We start from the raw sequence: 26,593 nt of genomic DNA, 5'->3' as shown, positions 1-26,593 counted from the left end.
ATTTCTAGGGCCCTAATGGAGAGGACCAGGGCTGTGGATTCCACAAAGGCTCAGCTTCCATAGTTGCCTTTAAGGCAGCCTCTCTCAGCTGCAGTGTGTATACCATCCCCCTGGAGATGCCTTAAAATGCAGATTCTGATCCAGCTGGTCTGGGGCAGCCTGAGCTCCCGTAGTCCTAGTGTGTTCCCACGCAGCACTGATGCAAGGCAGCTGAGGCTTCACAGCTGTGCTGGGCAGTGTGCTCGGACTGGCAGCAACAGCCTCACTGGGAACCTGGCAGAAGTGCAAATTCTTGAGCCCTCGCAGACTCCAAAATCAGACCTTCTTGAGGGTGGGCCAGACAGCCTGTGGGTTAGCAAGCCCTCTAGGTGATTTTGATACTAAAATTTGAAAAGCACTGGTTTATTCAGACTCTGGGTGTTTGCTAGTCATAGCACGTGCTCATTGATCTCCGCATCCTCTCAGATGACTGCTTAGTGCGTTCTTTGCTCATTTAACCAACTGGAGAACCTGCCATCTAATTTTTGTCTTTATGCCCGTTAGCAGCATCTTTGGCGGTTACACACATGAACTATTACGTGTAGTCCTGTAAATATGCTGGCTGTGTGCAGGGTACCCTGGGCTGAGGGTTGTGGGGAGGTACAAAAGGATTAGAAGAGTCATCCTCCGTTAAAAAACAAAACAAAACAAAACAAAACAACACCTCTAAAAGCAATAAGGGCTTGTGAAACCGCAGGTTGCTGGGCCACACCCCTGGAGTTTCTGACTCTACAGGTATGGGTGTGCCGTGAGAAAAGGCATTTTTAATGAATTCTTAGGTAATGCTGCTGCTGCTGCTGCTCCACGGACCATTTTCCACAACCCCTTCGTTGAAGCATTCATTCCCAAAGGGCCATCTCCTTTCATGCCTTCTCCCTCTCTTGCAGGCTGGCTGTAGGGGATGCCAAGTGGGGAGGAGCTGGAGGTGGCGGGGTGGGGGTGGGGCCCGTCAGGCACCTGTGCAGAAACAGAACCACTCCAGGGCCAGTCTGTAATCATCTTTATTTCATCAGGTGGCGCCAACAGGTAAGTGGTCCCATTAATACACATTGCGGGACCAGGGCCATAGCCTGGGCTAAGACAGATGTCTCACTCCTCCCTAGCGCTCTCCCTCTTAAGAAAGGCACTGACTTAGCTCAGCCTTTATGTGCACACAAAACGGCTGCAGTTTAAACATATCAAATTGGGATGCCTTCCTCCCCTGGAAGTAGATTCATGATTCAGCTGCTGCACTAATGGCCAGGTGGGCGTATGATCGGCGGCACTGGTTCTCCACTCTGCTGTACAAGCCTGAAAAAGAAAATGATGCCCACATCCCTCCCCGGGATAATTACATCAGAATTTGGGGTGGGGTGGGGGTTCTGGACAAGAACTGGCTGATTCTGATTTGCGGATGGGTAGAGAATCACTGTGCTACAGGCTGACAGCTATGCACAGAGCTGGGGATGGGAGTGGAGAGCTGGAGTCTCAGCGTTCTCCAGGACCTGGCCCTCAGCAAGAACTTTCTTGTATAAATGGATCCAGGATTCAGGGACAGAGGGAGCGTACCCAGCCCCTGTCCCCTGCAGTGATGGTGCAAGTGTTATCTGTTATCATTTTGAAAATGGTGATTCATTTGGCTTTTATGTGAAAGCAGAATAAAAGATCATATCAAAACAGAATCATATCTAAGGGCTCTTTAGGCCATTATGGATTTTAAAAAGGAACTGTGGTGCCCCAGTGTCATGCACTGCTAAGTGCTATGTGATAGGAGGTCATGAATGTCATATCTGTGCCATCTTATTAAAAATGGGGATTACTTCTTGAGCTTTGGGAATATGATTAGAAACTAAACTCAGAGACTTGCCCTTGCAAAATACAGTATAGCCCTGTTGTTTGTAATTACCATGTTTAGTGTGGAATATATATACTTCATATATATATATTTAGAATGAATATAATATGGAAATAAGTACCCCTGTAATTGAATGAGGAGATAAAACACTATCTGTAGAATTTTATTTTCTCTGTGCTTCACCAGGATAGAATAATACATAGATACTAGGCTGAGGAAATGACTTTTCACTGATGCAACTGACCTTAGTTACCATTAAGGGGTGATCCCCTTCAGGTAATAAACCCACTTAATGCCTGTTTCGCTGCCTTCACTGGGAGGACAAGACACAATCAGCTTGGTGGTGATAGGTGTTTTGCTGCCAGATGGATTTCCGTCAAAAGAGACTGTGATATTGTTGATCTTCTTGGGTCGCATGGAGTCTACAGCACGAACAGAGAAGGCTGGGTTCTCCACAATGATGGAGAAGGTGACCGCATGATAGAAAACGTTCTTGAAGGGGATGATTATGTTGTACCCGGCCCGGATCAGGAAGGGACCCTGGGGCTTGGGGGGCAGAGCCGTTCCGAAGAGGGGGATGATATACTCCCCGCCTGCAATCGACGACAGCATCAGGATGCCCTTGGTCTCACCCAGGTGACTGGGCTCAAAATATACTTCCACACTGACTTCGGTTCCTCCCTGGGCCCCTGGGGCTGCATTAATGATCTTTTCCGTGTGGAAGTCCTGACAGTCAGTCTGAAAGAGGAACACACACAGTTGGTTCACACGGGATCCCGAAGAGCACACCAGCAGCTCGGGCCCTTCCCCCGCCCCTCCACTCTCAGACATCAAGAAACCTACCTTTGTGTGAGGCCAGGCAGGTCATAAAATGTTGTGCCCTTATAACTCCCTTGAAGAGTAGGTAATACTAATTATTATCCTTATTTTACTACAAAGAAATCAAGGCTAAGAGATGTTAAATAACTTGCCCAGAGACACAAAGCTGGATGATGCTGGTGTGGCATTTACTGCTGCTACTCCCCCATCTGGCTCTTTTCTCCCACACACATGAAAGACTGAACAGTCTGGCTCCTCATGGATGGGAGGGGACTAGTTCTGGACAATTAGTTGTGAGCAGAAGTGAAAGGTGTTACTTCCACACTAGGGCATTCAATTGCCAGTACAAGTCCTTTTCACTCCTCTGGCACTATGACCGGAAACATCTGAGTTGGTGGTTGCCGTTTAGCCTGGATCCCCAAATGGCTGTGATGAACACTTCCCTGCTGACCCTCACTAGATGGATAGCACAAATAAGGGACACACCTTTTGTTGTTTTAAGCCACTGAGATGTTGGGGCTGTTTGTTACTGCAGCGTAACCTAGCTTCTCCCGACTGGTATGATTGATAAAGAGCCTATGCCTCTTGACTATAGCCATGGACCTGCTGATGCTAACTGGCACATGGGCACCCAGTGCAAAGGCTACACTCCTAGCTTCCCCTGTTGCTAGGCGTGGTCTTATGCAGTTTTGTTCAAGGGAATGTGAGTGGAAAGGATATATATAGCTCCCGCCTTTCCCCTTTGTAGCTGGCTGGAATGCAACATCCTGGTAAGCTCTCCTGGTCCCTGTGGATCCAAGCAACTCTCTACAGAGGGGAGAGCATCAGGGCAGAAAGAGTCTGGATGCCTGATGTCACGGAGCTACCATTCCAGCCCAAACTGCTTATGCTCACCCCGTTATTTGAGAGAGGAATAGCTTTTACTTTGTTGTTATTTGGGGCTTCTGTTTCAGGAGCTAAACCTGTATTCCAATTGATATAATAGGTAACATATATGCAGCATTTATTGTGAGCCAAGCTCTATGAAAGTGGTTTTATATGCACCCTTTAAAAGCCCCATAGCAATCGTGTGAGGTTGGGGTATTATTACAATTTAGAGAAAAGGTTAGAGTAAATTATTCATACAAAGAGTAAGTGGTGAAGCCAGGGTTCAAATCCAAGTCTCGATTTCACAGCCTCTACTCATGACCACTGAGCTCTACTGTTCCCTTTAGTGACCAGTGCACATGCTGTGGGAAGCAAAACTCTCCTCACCCCCACCTTAACTTGTTAAGATAGACTCTATAAGGAAGAACCCAGGCCTGATACTGTTTATTTATACCTGGGAGTTTCCAGGCTAGATGAAGCGCCTGACTCCCTGTGTGTTTCACATTTCTGCACCCCCTATGTCCTCCTCTTATTATTTTTAAGCTTAGACTCCCAGCAAGGGGAGGGCAGAGGGTGGGACAGTGGCTGCTCACCCTGCAGTAGTATTCTGTCTTCTGCCGGGTGTAATTGGTAAACTTGGCAAAGATGCTCTGACCGCTGCCAAGAACCGTCTGGAAGTGGATGGGCTTTTCAGGCAGTGCTGGCAGGGCCTTCAAACTGAGCTCATACAGGTAGTAACCCAAATCATTGTTGTGCAGTGTTAGTCTCCCAAAGGTTTCTCCGGCTCTCAGGGGCTGGAATTCAAACGAGAATGTGCCCTGCAAGAGAAGACAGAGGCTCCTATGATGCTGAGAGTCTGACCCATCCCTTGCTACCCAGTGACCTCAGAGTAGGTTGGTGCCAGAAATGGTGCTTCACAAGAAATTGCTCACACTGATCTTGAGCCTGGGGAATCTCTGTCCAAACTGGTCTTTTCCCTCCCCTGTACCCCTTCTAACTTTATCTAGAAATACCCCAGAAGTATTTATATATCTGGAATCTCCTTGAATCTAAGAGATACTGGTTCCTCTCTTAAGAAGCACACTTATGGCAATGGGGGTGAGTGTTTCCAGAAGGAGGGCTGAAGATCAGCAGCTCCTTCTTTGCTCACAGCCAAGCTCAGAACAACTTCCTGGGTCCTACCTTCATTTGGGGAAGGTTTTCTCCTTCTTCTATTTTCGCCCATGGCAAAACAAAACAAGAACCAAAGAGTATTGCTTATAATAACAAAATAAGGGAAATAATTAAAACGAGTTAGCAGTAAGAAATCAGCTAAATAAGTGATAGTTTATCCTCGTCAGTGGAATACTAGGTAGCCATTGAAAAGGAAGGGGTCGTGCTATAAGCACTGACATGAAAGGTGTTGATGATATTGAAAGTGAAAGGAAGGAGGTTCCATAAATTATGCAAAGCATAAGCTCATTTTTGTGAAGAAGAATATGTCTATGCAGGTATAGAAAAGAGACAGCAAGGATATATATCAAATTGTTACCAGTAGTTATCTTGAGGTGAGGAAAACGGGACTTGAGGACTTTCATTTTCTGTTCCATATACTTTTGTATAGTTAAAATTTTGTTTTTATCATGAGTAGGTATTGTTTCTTTTTAAAAAGAACTAGTTCTTCTTATTGAAAAATAGAATAAAAGGAGGATATCATCAAAGTTGTTGTAGATGGTTAACAGGAAAGAATATAGTGTACAAATTTAGATGATTTTGCCACGACTTAAAAATTTAGATGAAAATGGACAAATGTACAAAAAATATAACTTACAAAAACAAGCTCAGTAGATGAAAACTTACATAGTCCCATAACCATTAAAGAAATGTAATCAATAGTAAAAAAGTTTTCCCTTAACAAAATTCCAGGATCATAATGATTTACTTGTAAGTTCTATTCGACAATCTAGTATCCCACAAATTCTTCCAGAGAAGAGAAAAAGAGGGAACCTGTCTCACTTATAAGATTTTGATACCAAAATCTAACAAGGCTAACAGGAGAAAACAAAATTGGAGACCAGTTTCTCCCCTGAACATATATACAACTTGCCTCATAAAAATGTTATCCAATTGAATCCAGCAATATATAAAGAAGAAAATGTTACATGACAAAGTTGGGTTTCTTCCATGAATGAAAAGTTGGTTTAACGTTAGAAAAACCAATCAGTTGCCACATTGGTACATTAAAAGGAGGACAATGATATGGACATCTCGATAGATGCAGTGAAAGCATTGGATAAAACTCAACATCCATTCATAGTGTTAAAAAAAACTCTTAGCAAACTAGGAATAGAAGGGGACATCCTTAATCTGATAAAGGGTATCTATAAGAAACCTAAACAAACATAATAAATGGTGAAACTTTGAAAGCTTGCCCTTCAAGATTAGGAACAAGGAATCTTTCTACTACCTTTCTTGTTCTGCAGGTCCTAGATACCCCTATTAAGGCATGAAAAGGAAATTACAGGAAGAAGTTTATAATGGAAGAAACAAAATTGTAATTACTTACAGATGAATGATTATACATGTAGAAAATTCAAGAATCTATAACTGAAATTATTATTGATAAGTGAATTATATAAGATGGTTGGGTAAAAAGTCAATATACAAAAAGTTAAAAATAGAACTACCCTATGATCCAGCAATCACATTACTGGGTATTTACCCAAAAATACATAAATGCTAATTCAAAAGGATACATGCACCCCTATGTTTGTAGCAGCATTATGTACAACAGCCAAATTATGGAAACAGCCTAAGTATCCATTGATCGATGAGTGGATCAAGAAGATGTGATGTGATGTGATGATGTGTGTGTGTGTGTGTGTGTGTGTGTGTGTGTATGTGTGTGTATATATATATACACACACATACACCCAGTGAAATATTTTGAGCCACAAAAAAGAATGAAACCTTGTCATTTCAAATGACATGGTTGGATCTAGAGAGTATAACACTAAGCAAAATAAGTCAGTCAGAGAAAGACATATACCATAGGATTTCACACATATGTGGAATTTAAGAAACAAAATAAACAAGATAAGGGGAAAAAAAGACAAACCAAGAAACAGATTCTTAATTATAGAGAACAACTATAGACCAATTTCTCTGATGATCATGGATGCAAAAATCCTCAACAAGATATTAGCCAACCAGATCCAACAATACATTAAAAAAATTATTCACCACGACCAAGTGGGATTTATACCTGGGATGCAGGGCTGGTTCAATATCTGCAAAACAATTAACATGATTCATCACATCAATAAAAGAAAGGACAAGAACCATATGATCCTCTCAATAGATGCAGAGAAACCATTTGACAAAATACAGCATCCTTTCTTGATAAAAACCCTCAAGAAATTAGGGATAGAAGGAGCACACCTTGAGATCATAAAAGCCATCTATGAACGAGCTAACGCTAATATCATCCTCAATGGGGAAAAACTGAGACCTTTCCCCGTAAGGTCAGGAACAAGACAGGGATGTCCACTCTCGCCACTGTTATTCAACATAGTATTAGAAGTCTTAGCCTCTGCAGTCAGACAACACCAAGAAATAAAAGGCATCCAAATCAGCCAGGAGGAGGTCATACTTTCACTCTTTGCAGATGACATGATAATCTATATGGAAAACTCTAAAGATTCCATCAAAAAAATGCTAGAATTGATTCATGAATTCAGCAAAGTTGCAGAATATAAAATCAATGCCCAGAAATCAGTTGCATTCCTATACACTAACAATGAAGTGAGAGAAAGAGAAATCGATCCCATTTACAGTTGCACCCAAAACCATAAAATACCTAGGAATAAATCTAACCAAAGAGGTGAAAAATCTATATGCTGAAAACTATAGAAAGCTTATGAAAGAAATTGAAGAAGACACACACACACAAAAGGAAAAAGATTCCATGCTCCTGGATAGGAAGAACAAATATTGTTAAAATGTAGATACTACCCAAAGCAATATACATATTCAATGCAATCCCTATCAAAGTAACACCAGTATTCTTCACAGAGCTAGAACTAACAGTCCCAAAATTTGTATGGACCCAGAAAAGACCCCGAATAACCAAAGAAATCTTGAAAAAGAAAACCAAAGCAGGAGACATCACTATCCCGGACTTCAAGCTATACTACAAAGCTGTAATCATCAAGACAGTATGGTACTGGCACAAGAACAGACACTCAGATCAATGGAACAGAATAGAGAACCCAGAAATGGACCCACAAATATGTGGCCAACAAATCTGTGACAAAGCAGGAAAGAATATCCAATGGAAAAAAGACAGTCTCTTCAGCAACTGGTGCTGGGAAAACTGGACAGCGACATGCAGAAGAATGAACCTGGACCACTTTCTTACACCATACAGAAAAATAAACTCAAAATGGATGAAAGACCTCAATGTAAGACAGGAAGCCATCAAAATCCTAGAGGAGAAAGCAGGCAAAAACCTCTCTGATCTTGGCTGCAGCAACTTCTTACTCAACACGTCTCTGGAGGCAAGGGGAACAAAAGCAAAAATGAACTACTGGGACCTCATCCAAATAAAAAGCTTCTGCACAGTGAAGGAAACAATCAGCAAAACGAAAAGGCAACCTTCGGAATAGGAGAAGATACTTGCAAATGCCATATCAGATAAAGGGTTAGCATCCAAAACCTATCAAGAACTTATCATACTCAACACCCAAAAAACAAGCAACCAGTGAAGAAATGGGTAAAAGACATGAATAGACACTTCTGGAAAGAAGACATCCAGATGGCCAACCGACACATGAAAAAATGCTCAACATCACTCATCATCAGGGAAATACAAATCAAAACCATGATGAGATACCACCTTACACCTGTCAGAATGGCTAACATTAACAAGTCAGGCAACAACAGATGTTGGTGAGGATGCAGAGAGAGAGGATCTCTTTTGCTCTGCTGGTGGGAATGCAAGCTGGTGCAGCCACTCTGGAAAACAGTATGGAGGTTCCTCAAAAAACTAAAAATAGAACTACTCTACGACCCAGCAATTGCACTACTAGGCATTTATCCACGGAATACAGGTGTGCTGTTTCGAGGGGACACATGCACCCCCATGTTTATAGCAGCACTATCAACAATAGCCAAAGTATGGAAAGAACCCAAATGTCCATCAATGGATGAATGGATAAAGAAGATGTGGTATATATATATATATATATATATACATACATATACACACACACACACACACACACACAATGGAGTAATATTCGGCAATCAAAAAGAATGAAATCTTGCCATTTGCAACTGCGTGGATAGAAGTAGAGGGTTTTATGCTAAGTGAAACTAGCCAGTCAGAGAAAGACAAAAATCATATGACTTCATTCATATGAGGACTTTAAGAGACAAAACAGATGAACATAAGGGAAGGGAAAGAAAAATAATATAAAAACAGGGAGGGGGACAAAACATAAGGGACTCTTAAATATGGAGAACAAACTGAGGGTTGCTGGAGGGGTTGTGGGAGGGGGGAATGGGCTAAATGGGTAAGGGGCACTAAGAAATATACTCCTGAAATCATTGTTGCACTATATGCTGACTAATTTGGATGTAAATTTTAAAAAATAAAAAATAAAATTTTAAAAAAAGTATAGAGAACAAAGTGATGTTTACCAGAGAGGAAGGCAGTGGGGCGATGAGGGAAATGTAATGGGGATTAAGGAGTGCACTTGTGATGAGCACCGGGTGATGTATGGAATTGTTGAATCACTGTATTGTACACCTGAAACTAATATAACACTGTATGTTAACTAACTGGGATTAAAATAAAAAACTTAAAAAGACAAAAAAGGGGGCAAAGTCAATATATAAAAATCAGTTATATTGTTACATACTACAACCAATAGAAAACAAAATTTAAAAAAATACCATTTACAATAGCACCAAAATATATAAAAACTAGACATAAATCTAACAAAATATGAGTAAGTCTTTTACATAGAAAACAAAAAAAATATCATTGAGAGAAATTAAATAAGAAGAGTTAAATAAATGGAGATCTGCTCATGAGTTAGAAATCTCAATTGTGTAAAGACTGGAATTCTCTCTGTGACAAATATGCTTCAAGATGGCCTCCGGTGATCCCCACCCTCCTGCCTATTACACTCTTGTGTCATCCTCTCCCATACTGTTCCAGGGCTGGTCTGTGTGACCACTAGTACATGGCAGAGAGATGGCATATCACTTCTGAGATGAAGTGGAAAAGACTGTGGTTTCTGTCTTGTGCGTGCTCTCTCTCCCTTGCTCTCTCAGCTTCCCTCAGATCACTCATTTTTAGGAAGTGAGCTGTCATGTTGAAAGCAGCTAGAGGGAGAAGTGTATGTGGTGAGGAACTGAAGCCTCCAGCCAGTAGCCAGCAAGGAACTAAGGCCTTTCCAACAACTCCATGAGTGAGTTTAGAAGCAGATTATCCAGCCCCAGTCAAACCTAGAGATGACTGGAGTCCTGCTGACAACTGACTACATCCTCACGAAAGACCCTGACTACACAGCTAAGCTGCTGCTCGTGGATTCCTGATCCTCAGAAACTGTGTATATAATAAATGTTTGTGGGTTTAAGCTGCTGATTTTTAGGGTAATTTGTTATGGGTCAACAGGTAACTAATACATTCTTAAAATAACCCAATCAAAATCCTAATAGTTAATTTAATATTTTTGGAAGAACATGACAAGCTGATTTATACGACAATGCAAAGGGCCAAGAATAGCCAAGATACTCTTGAAGAACAGAAATGTAAGAGACTACCAAGTCTTAATGTAACATCACCAGAAGCATATTATGATTTTAATGTAATTAGTAATATAGCTTCAAAGTATATAAAGCAAAACACGACAGAACTACAAGGACAAACAGACAAATCCCTGTCAGAGTGGTGACTTTAACACACTCTCTTAAATCTGACCAAACAAGCAGACCAAAATATCAGCTAGGGTACAGAGAATGAACATCAAAATGGCAAACACATGCTTTTTAAAAATAAATGGAAGATTAAGGAAAAGATCATATAGTGGGCCGTAGAGCAGATCTAAACAAATTCTAGAGCACTGAAATATGGAATATATTCCCTGACCACAAAATAATTTAAAAAATAACATATAGAACAATCCACATGTTTGGAAATTGAGAAACACTTGTAATAACCCATGAGTCAAAAAAGAAGTATTAATAATAATGAAAGGACATTTTTGAACTTAATGACAAAATATACTACATGTAAAACTTTGTACACTGCAGCTAAAGCAGCACTTAGAGGGCAACTTATAATCTTAAATGTGCATATTGGAAAATAAAGAAAACTAGAAGTTAATGCATCCATCTTAGAAGTTAGGTAAAGCACCAGTAACCCAAAAGAAGCGGAAAGAAGGAAATAATAAAAAGGTCAGAAATCAAGCAACTGAAAACAAACATACAATAAAGAGTACCAACAAAATCAAAATAATGCCTTCTTGAATATAAGATATATTGAGAAACCTCTAGAAAGACCAATCAAGAAATAGAAGCTACAACCAATATTAGAGATGAAAAAGGAACATCACATAAGAAAGTAGTAAGAGGATATTAACAATGTTATGCCAATTTTGTGAATATATGGATGAAACAGACATGCTATCGTTACTGATTCAAGAAGAAACAGAAAATCTGAGTAGTGTGATAACTCATGAAAGGAATCAAATCAGTAGCAGACAATCTTCTCACAAAGAAAACCCCAGGGCTCATTGGCTTCATCCGTGGTTCAAGGAAGACATAATTTCAATCTTTTATAGACTCTTTCACAGAGTTGAGGAAGCAGGCAAATCCCCGATTCTTTTTCTATCGCTGGCGGAACGGGAACTCAAATTGGACAAAGAATACAAGAAAGGAAAGCTGGTCCATTCTCGCTCATGACCACAGAGGCAAATCTCCAACACAAACTGTTATCCGACTAAAGCCTATCTGTTTGTAAAAAGGTAAATTAAGACCATGAGGAGCTATTAGTTTATTGGATTGGTAAACCTTTAAAAATCTGACAATGCCAAAAGTTGGTGAGCTCTCATTGCTCACTGGAGATTCTCTCCTGACTGGCAATTAAAGGCAAGCACACCCTGTGACCCAGTGATTCTACTCCTGGGTGTACACTGGGGAGAAACACACCGTGTACATCAGGAAGGCACTTGCACAGTGAGGTCCAGGGCAGCATATTTCATGATAGCCAAACACTGAAGCCAACACAGATGTCTGGCCTCAGTAGAATGGTTATCTAAATTGTGGTATAGTCGTATGATGGAATATTCTACAGTGGTGAGGATGGATGGACCTCAGCTGCATGCATCAATGTGATGATCGTCAGAATATACAATACTGAGCAAGGCATAAAACACTGAAGAATGCAATTAGTAGGATTTCTTTTGTATAAAGTTTGAAAACAGACAAACCCAAACCATATGGCTTAAAAGCAAGAAATGATTACAAAATAAGGATAGTGGGAACTTTTAGGGGTGAGGGATGATACTGTGAGTGGGGACAGAGGTTTCTGGGGGTGGTGGCAACTTTTTATTTCCTGGCCTGGGTACTGGTTATACAGATAGTTCTTTCATAGTTATTTAAGTGAACCTGTTTTAGTACATACATATATATACATATATACATACATATGTACACACACACATATATATATATATCTCCTAGTTTTCTGTGTAGATTTTATAATTCATGATGAAAAATATAAAAATAAAATAAAGGGCATGGAAGGTCTCTGAAGAACACACCAGGTTTGGGGTTCTGAAGGGGAAAGCAGAGCTAGGGTGGATGCAGGGAATAAGCAGGTGGGCTCAAGCTGGAGAAACAGAAGGGATTTTGATGGGATCTAGACAGTGAGAATTTGGAGCCATACATCAAAAAGAGTCAAAAGAAAGTTCATCTCCACAGCAGCCCAGAATTCCAGGGCACGTCTTCTCAGCAGTCACAGGTTATATGTCTTTCCTGAAGCGGGTCTGTGCACAAGCAAGCATATGAACGAGAGCGCCTGCTGTTCACTCGATACACTACTGTCCCTTGCTTCCCTCTTCACCACGTATATACTACGTTACCTTTATAATTAGCAAACACCAAAAATGTTTTCAGTTTGAACAAAGCAAACAAGTGTATAACAGAGGCAAGTGTTCATGATTAGTAAGTCCCTTTTACATGTCTGAACCAAAGGGCAGAAGGGGAGAGGACAGATCAGGAGTGTGATTGATGCACCGTCCCCTGCCTTCCCACTCCTGGGGCTGGCCCAGCTTCAGGGATGCCTCTATCACAGATATCAGGGAGCCCCTGGTAGCCAGGGTCATACCTCAGAGTTGGCAGGCACCACAAACTGGGAGGGCAGGCTGATGTCAGGGACCCTGCATTCCATGGAGAAGGTCACTGTATAGGGCAGAGGGTTCTCCACCTTGATGGAGGCTGATGTGCTCTGCCGGACGGGGCTCACCATCTCAATGGTTTTGATGACGCCTGAAGGGATGACCCTGAAACCCACCATGTAGTATAAAAACTCATTGGTCACCTCGTTTCGGAAGATCACCTGGGTTCGCGGGGAGAGGGGGAGGAAGAAAGCAGAGGAGAGGGGTTAGTGGAGGGTCTTCAGCTGTCTTGAGTTCCTTCTCTCTATTAGCATTGCCTGGGTACATACAGCATGGGTGCCAGGCTGACACGGGCACTCCCACCCTGTCTGAATCCCTACCAGCCACCCTTTCTCCTTCCTATGCCCATTGCTGCTGGAATAGACAATAATGCTAATAGTAATAATGACGGCATCTAACATTTAGTGAATGATTACTGTGTGCCAGGCACTAGAAGTACTTAGTTAAACAATTTGTAGGCAACATTATTATTCCCCTCACTGTTTGTTTGTTTTTGTTTTTTAAAGCCAAAGAAACTGAAGTTTAGCAAGGTTGAGTTATCTTGCCAAGGTCACATGTAGAGAGAAGTGTCAGAGCCAGGATTTGAACCAAGTTGATCTGACTCCAGAGCCCACACTTGTGACTGCAGTACATTGTCTCCTCACCTCTGCAGTTGATATGGTAAGCTGCTCACCTTTTTCTGCTTGTTTCCCAGGTGACTGATGATGTTGGGCATCTTCTCATGTGCTTATTGGTCATTCACACATTCCTTCTGTGAGATAGAGTCTATCGGAGTCTTTTGCCCTTTTTAATACTTTGAGTTGTTTATATTATTACTAGTATATGGTAATAGTTCTTTACGGATCTGATTTTACTTTCAACTTCTTCCTGTCTTTAGCTTTAGAGTGCTTCTGGCACCCTGTCTTTTAATTGGAGTGTTCAGTCTTTTACATTTAAAATAATTCTTTTTTTTAATGTTTATTTATTTTTGAGATAGTGTGAACAGGGGAGGGGCAGAGAGAGAGAGAAAGAGAGGATCCTTAGCAGGCTCTGTGCTGACAGCAGCAAGCCCGATGCAGGGCTGGAACTCAAACTGTGAGATCATGCCTGAGTCGAAGTTGGATGCTCAACTGACCAAACCACCCAGGTGCCCTAAAATAATTCTTTCTATGTTTAGGTTGAAGTCTGCCTTCTTGTTGGTTATTTTCCATTTGTCTTATTTATTTATTTACTTACTTATTTTGTTTCTCTGTTATTCCTTTCCTGTTTCCTTTTGGCTCGACATGCAATCTTTTGTAATGTATTTTATTTCCTCTACTGGCTTCTTAGCTATATTTTTTAATTATAGATTTTTAGTGGTTGTTCTACAGCTGACAATATGAATTTTTAACTTGTGAAATTTATTTTGAGTAGTATTTTATCACTTCCCACTTTATAACTGACCCTTCATGCTCCTTATGCACACTTCCAATTTGGCAAATGCGCTAACCTTACTAAAGTATAATTTTATCGACCTAACCACTCTATCTTCTGTGCTTTTGTTGTCATATCTTTTACTTCTACACACATAAGAACACCCACCTAACAGTGTTATCATATTTGCTATAAACTGTCAGTTGTCGTTTTTAGAAAGTTCTTAGAAGCTGTGTGTGTGTGTGTGTGTGTGTGTGTGTGTGTGTGTACTTATTTACCATTTTTAGATTTTTAGGGCTCTCTTTCCTTCCATTAGACCCAAATTGCTAACTGGTATAATTTTTCTTCAGGCCAAAGAATACCTATCAATGTGTTGTTTTCTAATGCAAGTCTGCTGGCAGTGAATTCTCTCATGTTTTCTCTGAAAATATCTCCATTTTAAAGGATGTTTTCAGTGAATAAAGATTCTAGGTTGATAGAACTTAGCATTTTGCAGATGGCTTCCATTATAACTGAAGAGAAGTCAGAAGTCTTTTTACTGTTTTCCCCTATTTTAGATCTTTTGTATCTGGTTGTCTTAAGCTTTTCTCTTTCTCTTTGGTATTCAGCAGTTTTACTATGACGTACACAGACATGGTTTTCTTGTATCTCATGGTTTTCTTTGTATTTCTCCTGCTTGAGGTTTGCCAAGTTTCTTGGATCTGTAATGTTTTTTTAATCAAATCAGAGAAATTTCAGCAATTTTTTTTTCAAATAGTTTTCTGCTCCATACTCACTTTCTTCTCTTCTAGGACTCACATTACCTATGAATTAAAAATTTTTATACTTTCCCACAGGTTCCTGAAGCTCTGGTTCTTTTTATTCAATCTTTTTTCTCTTTATCATTCAGATTAGAAATGTTCTATTGATTTGTTTCAAGTTCACTGAATCTTCACATCTCCAATCTGCTGTTAAGCACATCCAGTGAAATTTTCATTTCAGTTGATTGTAGTTTTCTATTCTCAAATATCTGTTCAGCTCCTGTTTTTAAAATATAGTTTCCATTTCTTTGCTGAGATTCCTTATCTGTCTAATTATTTGAAATATTTTCTTTTATTTCTGATCATGTTTATAAAAGCTGCTTTGAAGTCTTTGTCTGCTAAATGCAATATCTGGCCCATTTTGGAGTCCGTTTTCATTGCCTGTATTTTTCTTGACTATTGGTTACATTCCTCTCCTTCCTTACAAGTCTAGTAATTTTTGTTTATGTACTGGACATTGTTGATAATCATTGTAGAGATTCTGGATTCTGTTACCTTCCATGTGAGAGTGTTGATTTTATTCTAGGAGGCAGTTCAATTATCGACTGATAAGCTTGTGTAGGTTTGGTTTTATGCTTTGTTAGAGCAGACCTATAGAAAGCTCAAGGTGTTTTTCGAGACCTTCCAACTTGGTAGGATTCAGTCTCCAAATTTTGTCTTTCCTACAGATCTTTTTGTGGCTTAGTTTTAGGCTTTCTAAGGGCCTAAAAGGACTTATTATAAGGGCATGGTCCTTTCTTTGGGCCTTTCTGATATTTCAACTGGGTTCCTAGGATGTTAATGAGATGTTAATGTAATCTCTCCACTCTGGCTGAGCCAAACCTCCAATGTTCCCTGGGCACTGATCAACGTATCTTTGTTCCTTTATCAATCTCTTTTAGAAGCTGCTCTCTGATAAATCTCATGTAGTCTCACCTTGTGCATGTGCAGTACAACTGTCAGCCAAAGACTTTGAAGGGAATTCCCACACACACTTTTGTCTCCCTTCCCCCTGACATCCTGCCACTCGATGCATTGCCCCACTCCTACCTTTTAGAGACCAGCTATTTCAACTGCACCAAATTTTAATTTCTGTATCGTCAGCTCACTGGGGCTGTTGTGCTTTGCTTAGATTCTAGCTCACTGCATTGCAGTCAAGAAATTGTCCCTTGGCAGAGAGCCAGGATAATTGTGGAGATTCATCTCATTAGCTTTTCTTCTCTTTGAGGGATTGCGGTATTGTGCTACTGTTGTCCAATGCCTGAGAAGGGTTGCCTCAGATATTTTGTTCAGTTTTATGGTTGTTTATGGCAGCAGTAGTAGTTACTCCATCGTCGTCAGAAGCGCTTTTGACTTTTTAAAAAAAACTTTTGTATTGTTAATTTGAATACTTATCATTATTTTTTAAATGTTTACTTACTTTTTTGGGGGGGAGGTGCAGAGAGAGAGGGAGACATAGAATCCAAAGCAGGTTCCAGGCTGTCAGCACAGAGCCCAATGTGGGGCTCGAACTCACAGATTGCGAAATCATGACCTGAGCCAAAGTCGGATGCCTAAGTTAATGAGCCATCCAGGAGCCCTTAATGCTTATTATTATAAAGAGATCTGTGATCTGAGTTCCCTGTTATTTTTAGTTAACACTTTAAAACATATATTTACGTATATTTTTCTCTTTACAGCTACAGTTTACGGCCATCTCTATTCGTGCCCTACCTTTCTTGATGAAGAAACAAGTATCTTTCATTTCCCCATTTTCTTCCCACTAAATGAGAAAAAAATTTCCTTGCATTATTTTATTTCTCCCCTTGCTATTTCCTATATCGAGGTCATATGAAATATTCACTTCAGATTGCTTTTCAGCAATTATTTGAAATTACCTATCAATAGAATTTTGAGTCTTTGTTCATTATAACCTTTTGTTTTCTTCTTGAATTCATTTACTTATTTTTAAAATTTTGCTAATTTAAAAACTTATTATTTTGTGGTGCTTCTTTCAAACAGGGATTATATATATGGGTAGGTTATTTTGAGTCCTTGCAAGTTTAAAAATGTCTTTATTTTGCCCTTGTAATAGTTTTGTTTGGAAAAGGTTCTAGATTGAAAACACTCTAAATCGTATGAACAGCTTACTCCATTGCTTCTTGTATTCAGTGTTGCCATGAGAAACCTGATGTTATTGTGATTATTTCCTTTTACTTTCTTTAGAATCATTTAGGATTTTCTTTTTTATCCCAGTTTTCTACAATTTTGGTCTCACCTATTTAGATAAGAGTCTTTTTTCATTCACCCTATTTGGAAAGTTGGTGGGTCCCTTCAATTAGAAGACTCAGTCTTTCTCAAACAGTCCTGGAAGTTTTTTTTAATGTTTATTTATTTTTGAGGCAGAGAGAGAGAGCTAGGGAGGGGCAGAGAGAGAAGGAGACACAGAATCCAAAGCAGGCTCCAGGCTCTGAGCTGTCAGCACAGAGTCCAATGAGGGTCTAGAACTCTTGAAGCACGAGATCATGACCTGAGCCAAAGTCGGACGCTTAACCGACTGAGCCACCCTGATGCCCCTGGAAGTTTTTCTTCAATTATTTTGAAGAGTATTTTCTTCCTTCTATTATCTTGCTTTCCTGTTTTGGGAGCTCTTAGTAGATAGATATTAGAACTTTTTGATGTATATTTTCTGTGTCATACTTCCTTTCTTTTTTTGAAACAGCTTTATTGACATGCAATTCACATACCGTATAATTCACCCAATTAAAGTGTATAATTTAGTGGGTTTTAGTACATTCACAAAGTGGTGCAAATATCACCACAATCAATTTTAGAACATTTTTATCACCCCCAAAAGAAACCCTGCACCCATTACCAATCATTCCCCATTTCCTCCTAACCCATCGCCACTAATTTACTTTCTCTTTCTATAGATCCGCCTATTCTGGACATCTCGTATAAGTGAAATCATACAAGATGCGGCCAGTTGTGACGGCTTTGTTTAGCTATCATAATTCCTTCAAGGGTCATTGATGTGTTGCATGTATTAGCACTTCATTTCCATTTCTTTTTATTGCCAAATAATATTCCATTATATTTGTCCATTTGGGTTGATGACATTTGGTTTGTTTTGTTTGGTTCTATTTCTTGGTTCTTACGAATAATGCTGCTATGAACATTTATGTACAGGTTCTTGTTTGGACATATATTTTACTTTACCCTGAGTATGTACCTAGGAGTGAAATTGCTGAGTCACACGGTAACTCCATGTTTAACCATCTAAGGAATGCCAGACTGTTTTCCACAGCAGCTGCGCCATTTGCACTCCCACCAGCAATGTATGAGGGGTCCAACTTCTCCACACCCTCTTCAGCACTTATTGTTTCCTTCCACTCTTGCCATTTCTTTGTGCTCATGTGCTAAATCAGCTCTATCTTCCAACTTACTAGTAATCTCTTCCTCAGAGTTCATTATACTATTCAGCCTTCCTCTAAGGTTTTCCATTAAAAGTATTCAATTTTTTAATTTTTAGGGTCTCTGATTGTCTTCCACAATAGCCTGTCGTTTTTCATGGGTATGATTATCTTCCTTTATTCCTTTGAGGGTATTAATAATGTTCACTAAAAATATTCTGTTGGCTTTAATGACTCTTTTATCTTAGGGGTTCCCCTTTGTTGAGCTGGTGTTTCTACTTATGGTGGCTTTTTTTTTTCTTCAGATGTTTTATGATACTTTGATTCTAAGGTTCTCTGTTAGTCTGTGAATGCGATCTGAGTGGAGCAGTCTACCTCAGTGATTTTAGGAGAGGGGATGACATCCCACTGTGTGAGTTTTGCCAATATCTCTTCTGGAGGTAGGAGATGGGTTCCTAGGTTCTTTCTTTTTTCACTTTAAAATCTCCCTAGCTGATTCCTTCCTTCATCATAGCTTCTGATACTGTCTGTAAATGAGTAATTTCCATATGTTATCTTCAGCCCTAATCTCTCCTGTGAGCTACTGACCCATATACACTCCTTTTCTTCAAAGCATGTATCTCATTTTGTAATTATACATTCATAGTACCATTATTTGGTGAATGCCCTTCTCCTTTCACTGGACAGTGCATTTGATGAAAACAGGGACTGCGTCTATTTTTGATCATTGCTGTGTTGCCAGCACTTAGTTTAGAGTGTGGCATATATGCTTATAGGTACTTGCTGAGCTAATGAATGAATGAGGAGAAACAGCTCATGTGTGAACGACCCTGTGGTGTCTTGGAGCAAATGGCTCTGAGTTGAATCCTGGCTCTGACATTACTAGCTATATGTACTAAATGTTCAATACAATGCTGGCCACTATAATCACTCAGGAAAGGGGACCTTTTCTTATTATTGTGGTCTGGTGGCCCAGTGCCACCACACTGCTGGCCCAGTGTTACTGCTTAAGGATTTTCATGATTCTGTTGCCTTGAAGGCTTGTTGTGGGTCTACATGATGGATGGATGGCCCTGCCATCTGGCTTCATCTTCAAGAGGCTGGGAATCCTGAAAGCTTTGTCAGGTCTCTAACTGGTTAGCCCAGCAGGATAAGGATGGGCTGGCTGTGGGAGGACATCTTCACTCCCTAACACCAGGATTATTAACCTTGGGGCAAACCTCCAGAGTTCCAGGGAAATGTCTTTAACACGTGGATACCTTTGCACTGTAGAGTCCCTCCTTGTGGGAAAAGAAGTTCAGCCTGTAATCTTTCTTGGAGCCAGACAGTACATCAATGTAATCAAGGCCTTTTAAGGTGACACTTAGATCTGGCCTCTCTGGTTTCACCATTTCCACGATGACCCGGAATCTGGGGGAGCACAGGAACACATGAAGAGAGGATAGAGAAAATGAAACCATTTGCCCAAGGAAAAGAAGGAAAGGTGCTATCTCTACTCTTGATTTTATGATAAGCACGTGGGTCCAGGGTTCTGGTCCTTTGTCTCTAACAATAACAATAACTACCATTTATTGACGACACCTGTGATGTGCCAGCTACTGAGTCAGTGCTCCAAATGTGTTAGAGGCATTTAATCCTCACAGTGTCTGTAGGAGACACATATAATTATCACCCCCATTTTACTAATGAGGAAATAGAGGCCAAGAGAAGTAAACATGTTCAGGTCACATGACTAGTTATTGGTACAACTAGGATTCAAACTTAGGTCTGAGCCCTTATCCACTATGCTAACTGGTGGCCTTCAGTAAGTAAGCTTCTTCTCCCAGGCTTTGGCTCCTTCTCTGTAAAAGAAGGGGACCAGGCTGGTTGTCAATTCCTCTAGCCCTTGTATTCTACTCTACTCCCACTGCAAATAAGATCCAAGGGACATCCTTCTCTGGCCAGTGGCTTAGGTGATAAGACAGAGAACTCAAGAATAACCATCATGATTATCATTTTGATAATAATAATAACATCTAACATTTATTTGAGCACTTATTTTACGTCAGGCACTGTTCTAGGAGACTTAAGTTATCAGTTATTCATAGATAGCACTGACTGTCTGGAAGCTTAGAGTTCAGACAATGCTTGGTTACATCAGGGAACTTTGCCTCTGATTCTTTTAGCCCCTCAATGTCTCTAGAGGCCCTGACCATGGGAAGGGCCAGGCTAGACAGTAGAAGTCCTCCCTCCATCTCCTCCATCCCAACCCCTAGCCCCACTCTCTCACCTCTGGGGCTTATTAAGCCAGTTGGTTATTGGCAGGAGTTCAACATAGGGTGTCTTACATGGTACTTCACGGTAGATACTGGCCACGGCTTTGGGAAGCTCAGAAGTCCCATGCAGCATATACAGCCAGCCAGTCCCATCTGGGAGGGGGAAGAAGAGGGTGCCCTAAGGAGAAGAAGAAACGTGGTCAAAATGGCACAGAAGGTCCTTTATTAGGTACCTCTTAGGCGTGGTAGTGACACAGGATTAATAGAGGCCTTTGCATAAGCATAACTCTTGAAATAACCTTGGTAGTATGTTTTAAGAGTCATAAAAATGTTCATATGTATTTGAACCAGGAACTCTACCCCAGGCAACTTAAAAGTCTCATGCTCTATCGATAAAGCTAGCTGGGTCACCTTTCCCCAGCGAACTTAATCCCTTCGGAGGAAAAAGCTACACACACACACACACACACACACACACACACACACACGCATTAGAACCATTTATAATAATGATGAAAATCTGGTAGTAATAACTTTAATATTCAACAACTGAGGAGTATTACATAAATTATGGAACTTTCATTCCATGAAATATTAGGCCATCATTAAACATGATTACATCACAAAGACTAGTTAAACAGAAAAATGTTCATGATCTAATGTAAAGTAAAAATAAACTGAGTGCAAAATTAGGTATTCTATGATGGCAACTATGACTGTATCTGAATAAGGACTGGTAGTAAAGATAGGAGAAAACAGTTCTTGGGGTGACTGGCTGATTCAGTCGGTAGAGCATCTGATTCTTGATTGCGGGGTTGTGAGTTCAACCGTACTCTGGGTGTAGAGATTACTTAAAAAGAAAGTAAAGCTTAGAGGCACCTGAGTGGCTTAGTTGGTTAAGTGTCCAACTTTTGATTTTGGCTCAGCTCATGCTCTCATGGTTCGTGAGATTGAGCCCCACGTCCAGCTCTGCACTGACAGGGTGGAGCCTGCTTGCAATTCTGTCTCTCTCTCTGCCCCTCCCCTACTCTCTCTCTTTCAAAATAAATAAATAAAGTTAAAAAAAATACAGCTTAGAAGAAAAAATTCTCTTTCTTTAGGGTGGAAGATTATGGCTTCTTTTCTTTTTAAAATTTTGTTACAGTGGCGATGATGCTATTTGTACAATTAAGCTAAATATTAATTACTTGATGCTTAGTCCAGGACTCTGTTCAGAACTGAGCCCCTTGTTCCAAGAAAATCCCCTGTACATGAAAAAATACAGGCAACAAGGGAAGTTTTGGTCTCCATAATCTGCATTATTCCCCATTGTTCCAACATCATTCGTGGGATTCTCCTCACCCCTCTTGCATGACTCCTCCCTCCAACCCCACAGGAAAATCAATGGGGGCGGTGGGGGGGAGCCTCAGCCTACCTGATGTTTGCGGTTCTCCAAGTTCATGGTGCGGGGTCTGTAGGTAATCTCATAGGGCTTGTTTTGCTGATGGGGCTCCAGGGTGATGAACTCTGGCCCCTCCCAGTGCTCACCCTCAAAGATGGGGTGGAGGTTCCAGGTCTGGTTGGTGCGGTTTGAAAGCATGATGGTCTGCGTGTGCTTGGAGCGTACCTGGCAGGTGAAATTTACCACCTGGAAGAAAACAGACATCTGAAGTAGGTAGTGAAATTTACAAATGAGGAATTCAAGGAAAGGTTTAGGCTGGCATCCATATTTGGGAGTATAGCAATGTTTTTTTTTAAAGGCCAAGAAACTGGATGAGATTATCAAGAAGTTAAGTGTTTTTAGATAAAAGAAGAAATTTAAGAATCAATTCCTGACTGACACACTCCAGTGTTAAAAAAAATCAGAAGAGGAGATGAGAAGGAGCATCTAATAAGGTAGGAGGAAACCCAGGAGAGGGTGGCATCCTAGGGACCATGTGAAGTGTTTGAAGCATCTTCCTTCAAGGGACTTGCTCAAGGTATCAAATACTATCAACAGGTCAACAGTTGAGAACTGACCACTGAATTCAGCAGTGTGGACGGTGTGGCACTGTTGGTAAAAAGAGTCAAATAGATCAGTGGACAAGGACAGCATTCAGCAATAGACACCTGCACGTATGTGGTTAAATGAGTTTTGACCAAGGTGCAGAGGCATTTCAGTGGAGAAAGGATAATCTTCAACAAATGGTGCTAGAACAACTGAATATCCACATACAAATGATAAAATAAAATGAATTTTGATCCATAGCTTATGCTACATACAAAAATTAACTCTAAACAGATTAAGATCTAAATGTAAAATTTGTGCCCTGAATATATGAAGAGCTCTCAAAACTCAATAATAAGAAAACAAACATCCCAATTAAATATGGACAGAGAATTCAAACGGATACTTCAACAAAGATGATATATGGATGGCAAACAAATACCTGAAAAGATTCTCAATGTCATCAGTCATTAGGGAACCACAAATTAAAAGCCACAATGAGATACCACCTTATATTTATTAGAATGGCTAAAATTAAAACAACAGGTGGTAACAAGTGTGGGCAAAATGAGATGCAAGTGGAAATAACACAACCACTTTGGAAAAGAGTTTAGTAGGTTCTTTTAAAAGTAAATATATGCCTGCTTTGTGCCCCAGCCATCTGGGTATTTACCCAAGAAAATGGAAGCATATTTTCTTGCCAAGATTTGTACATACATGTTCATAGCACACTGGGTGATTCCATTTACATAAGATTCTTGAAATAACAAAATTATAGAGATGGAGATCAGGTGTCATTTTTACCATAAGTGATTTTTTACCGTAAGTGGAATGGAGTCTACTGTTAGGTTTCTAGGGACAAGGCTAGCAGAAGGTTAACTCAAGCCCACAACCTGACTCCCAACTTTTTTTTTTTTTTTTTTTTTTTTTTTATGAGAGAGAAGGGGAAAGTGTTTACCCTTTACTTACAGTGCTTGTAACAAAATTTGATCTAGCCAAATATGTCAGGGCAACCTTCCTTGAGAATGTAATGCTTGAGTTGACAGCTGAAGAATGAATAGGAATTAATTAAATGAAGAGGGGAAATGAATATTGCAGCAGTGGGGAATAGGATATGCAAAGGCCCTGTGGTGGGAGGGAGCAGGTCTGAATGTTTGACGTTGGCACAGAGGACTGTTTGAACAGAGTCACTTGTTTCTAGAAGGTCCAGCTGAATTCAATTGTGGTGCCTACTGGGCCCACTCTTGCCATTGGCCCTTCTGTGGGCAGCAGCTACTGACCTCTCTTACTGAAGGTGGTCCTACGCAGACTCCAGATAGGGTGAGGTTCAGAGGATTGCCTCCATGGATGAAGCAGAGCAAGTTTTTATAGAGACTCTCCTTGCCCACCTCAGTGGGATGGTAGGTCACTTCAAAAGAGACCTCCATTCCTGCAGTGATGTAGCCTTCTTCTGGGCTGATGGAAAAATGGGGCTCAAATTTTTTGACATCCCATTTAAACCTTTTCCAAGACAAAAGGAGACAAGAAAGACAGTTTACTAGTATCCTGGGGGGTGCTTAATGCTGCTGAGATCAAGGGACTTTGCCTAGGCTTTTAGCTGAGAGGTTCACCCCTTTGAATACTCCCTGGGATGTGGGCACAGCAAAGGCGGATGGAGTCAAGAGCTAGGTCACTTCTGGGTAAGACAGCTTGGCTGCCTCTCAGACCTGAGCAGGGTGGGAAGTGGCCGCATCTTATCTTATATTCTGCAAGTGACTCGTCGAGGAACATGCACATGAACACGCTAACACATGTGTATCCGAGATCACACAGCCAGGAAGTGCCGGGGCTAGGACTGGAACCCTCCCAAGGCCATGGCTATAAGCACCCCCTGCATTGCCTCTCAGGTCAGATCCAGGAGGGCAGAGGCAATGCCTTCAGGTGAGAGATCCACCTGTTCTTGGGGGCACTCTTAGTCATCCCTCTGTGGGCCATCCCTCTGTGCTTCCAGCCACACCCTCGGGGCACTGTCCACACTGAGGTCTGGGTGAGGGGTGTCTGCACAGTTATGGTGGCATGCCCGAGTCGTGACTGGGCCAGGCACCTGCTAGCCAGAGGGAAGAGCCTGGAGAGGAGAGCAGTCAGAGGTATACTTGTGTTCTAATCCCGTCTTTCTCACCTCTTAGCCATATGACCTCAGGTAAATCACCTGACCTCCTTGAGCCTCACCTTCATCTGTGAAATGAGGACAATACAGTACTACCTCTCAGGGGTCTGGGGTAATTAAATGGGAGCTTATACGGTAAATCACCTGACCTCCTTGAGCCTCACCTTCATCTGTGAAATGAGGACAATATAGTACTACCTCTCAGGGGTCTGGGGTAATTAAATGGGAGCTTATACGTAAGAATGCTTAGCACTGCACTTGCACAGTGTAAGTTCTAGCTGGATGCACGATTTTGGAAAAGTAGTCTCAGTCGTCTCGTCTGTAAAACGGATCAACCATAGAATTGTTTTGGTAATAAGCAAAAGGAACCATGTAAAGGGTGTATAACATGCACCGAACTAATCTTCTCTATTGCATTAATTTTTGTAATCCTGGCAGCCGCAGTCACCCTAGCAGGGCCACGTCCACTCTTGAGGGAGGGGAGGGGCTGTGAAAGGGAGGGGAAAGAAAGAAAAAGTGGCTACACTTGTAAAACAAATATCCAGTCTGAATCCAGGGCAAATCCAGAGTCAAGAGAGCTGTGTTTGGCCCTGGGTGGGGATGCCACTCTCCTACCTTGCACCCACGTCACCCGTGTTCAACATAAGGATGCGACGCGTGGCTTGTGTCTGATACACGACTGGCCCGAAGGGGAGATGCTCCTGGTCCAGGGAGATCTCCAGGGCCTGGCAACAGCCGCTAAGGAGGAAGAGAGGACGCAGAAGCCCCATGCATTCCATGAACACCTCCTCAGAGAAGGGAGGGATGCGTTTCTTCGGGGCAAAGATGACTTCCAGCTTACAGACCTCTTTGGGCTTCAGAGTGATGTTGTAGGATGGTATTAAGGTGATGACCTGGGCAAAACAGCAATGAGACTCAGCAGCTGAGGGCAGGGGCCATCTGAGGCTTCTATTTCTGGGTCTTGCTGTTAGGGCTGCAATAGCCCAGGGGTCAAATCCCACTCTGCTCTCTCCTGACGGCTGTGTCATCTTTGCTAAGTTACTTAAACTTTCTGTGGCTTACTCTATGGTGAAGATTCACATCACCTATATAAATGTGTGGCATGTAATAGCCATTCGATAAATGTTAATTTTTCTCTCCAGCTCCTTGCAAATGACCCCTCCTCTCTGGTGCAGGAAATAGTAAGATAAGAGGAAATAGAAAACACTTAGCGCTCCCGTGTTTTTCCAAGGAGTGCTCCCTGGGTTCCCTGTACCACACTTCCCACTGTGTTCTTTAAAATGCAGATTCACAGGCCCTGCCCCATTCCAACTGAATTTTGAGAGAGCTTGGAGCTCACATCTTCAAAAGTGCCCTGAGTGACCCGTGTCTTCTAAAGCTTGAGAACTCTTGTTTAAATTCGTATGGTTTTCCCTCCCCCCGCCTCCTTTGTCCTGGTAGAAATCAACCAAAATCAGCTTTCAGGAAGCCGAAGCTCCTTCCAGGCTCATGTTTCCTGGGGTGCAGGGTGCTGTGTGGTCACCAGCAGGTGGACTGTGGCAGCAGTGGGCTGGAAACCACGCAGGGACAGCAGTCTCCGTGAGCTCTCCAAACACCACGGTGTTGGTGCCAGTACAGGTAACGCGTCACCTCAAGAGGCAAAGGTGGCTCAGCCC

The 26,593-nt window shown here is 41.3% G+C and overlaps 1 protein-coding gene across 6 annotated transcripts in view; it reads right to left on the bottom strand.

Moving 5' to 3' along the window:
• Window positions 1-2,007: 2,007 nt before the first annotated feature.
• HYDIN (HYDIN axonemal central pair apparatus protein) overlaps window positions 2,008-26,593 on the bottom strand; it is a 415,179-nt gene continuing 390,593 nt past the window's right edge. For all 6 annotated transcript variants that reach the window (XM_078438955.1, XM_078438961.1, XM_078438956.2 and 3 more), the window contains 8 exons: window positions 25,554-25,831; window positions 24,073-24,292; window positions 22,241-22,453; window positions 20,841-21,004; window positions 19,831-19,981; window positions 12,939-13,169; window positions 4,153-4,377; window positions 2,008-2,611 (listed from right to left, as the gene is read on the bottom strand). In XM_078438955.1, the coding sequence (XP_078295081.1) occupies window positions 2,129-2,611; window positions 4,153-4,377; window positions 12,939-13,169; window positions 19,831-19,981; window positions 20,841-21,004; window positions 22,241-22,453; window positions 24,073-24,292; window positions 25,554-25,831 (1,965 nt within the window). In that variant the 3' untranslated portion in view covers window positions 2,008-2,128. The remainder of the gene's footprint in view (window positions 2,612-4,152; window positions 4,378-12,938; window positions 13,170-19,830; window positions 19,982-20,840; window positions 21,005-22,240; window positions 22,454-24,072; window positions 24,293-25,553; window positions 25,832-26,593) is intronic.

The sequence above is a fragment of the Panthera onca genome, chromosome E2 (assembly GCF_046562875.1).
Source record: "Panthera onca isolate mPanOnc1 chromosome E2, mPanOnc1 haplotype 2, whole genome shotgun sequence".
Lineage (NCBI taxonomy): Eukaryota > Metazoa > Chordata > Mammalia > Carnivora > Felidae > Panthera > Panthera onca.
The sequence above is the reverse complement of the archived record's forward strand: the minus strand, read 5'-3'. Positions and strand labels throughout refer to the sequence as shown.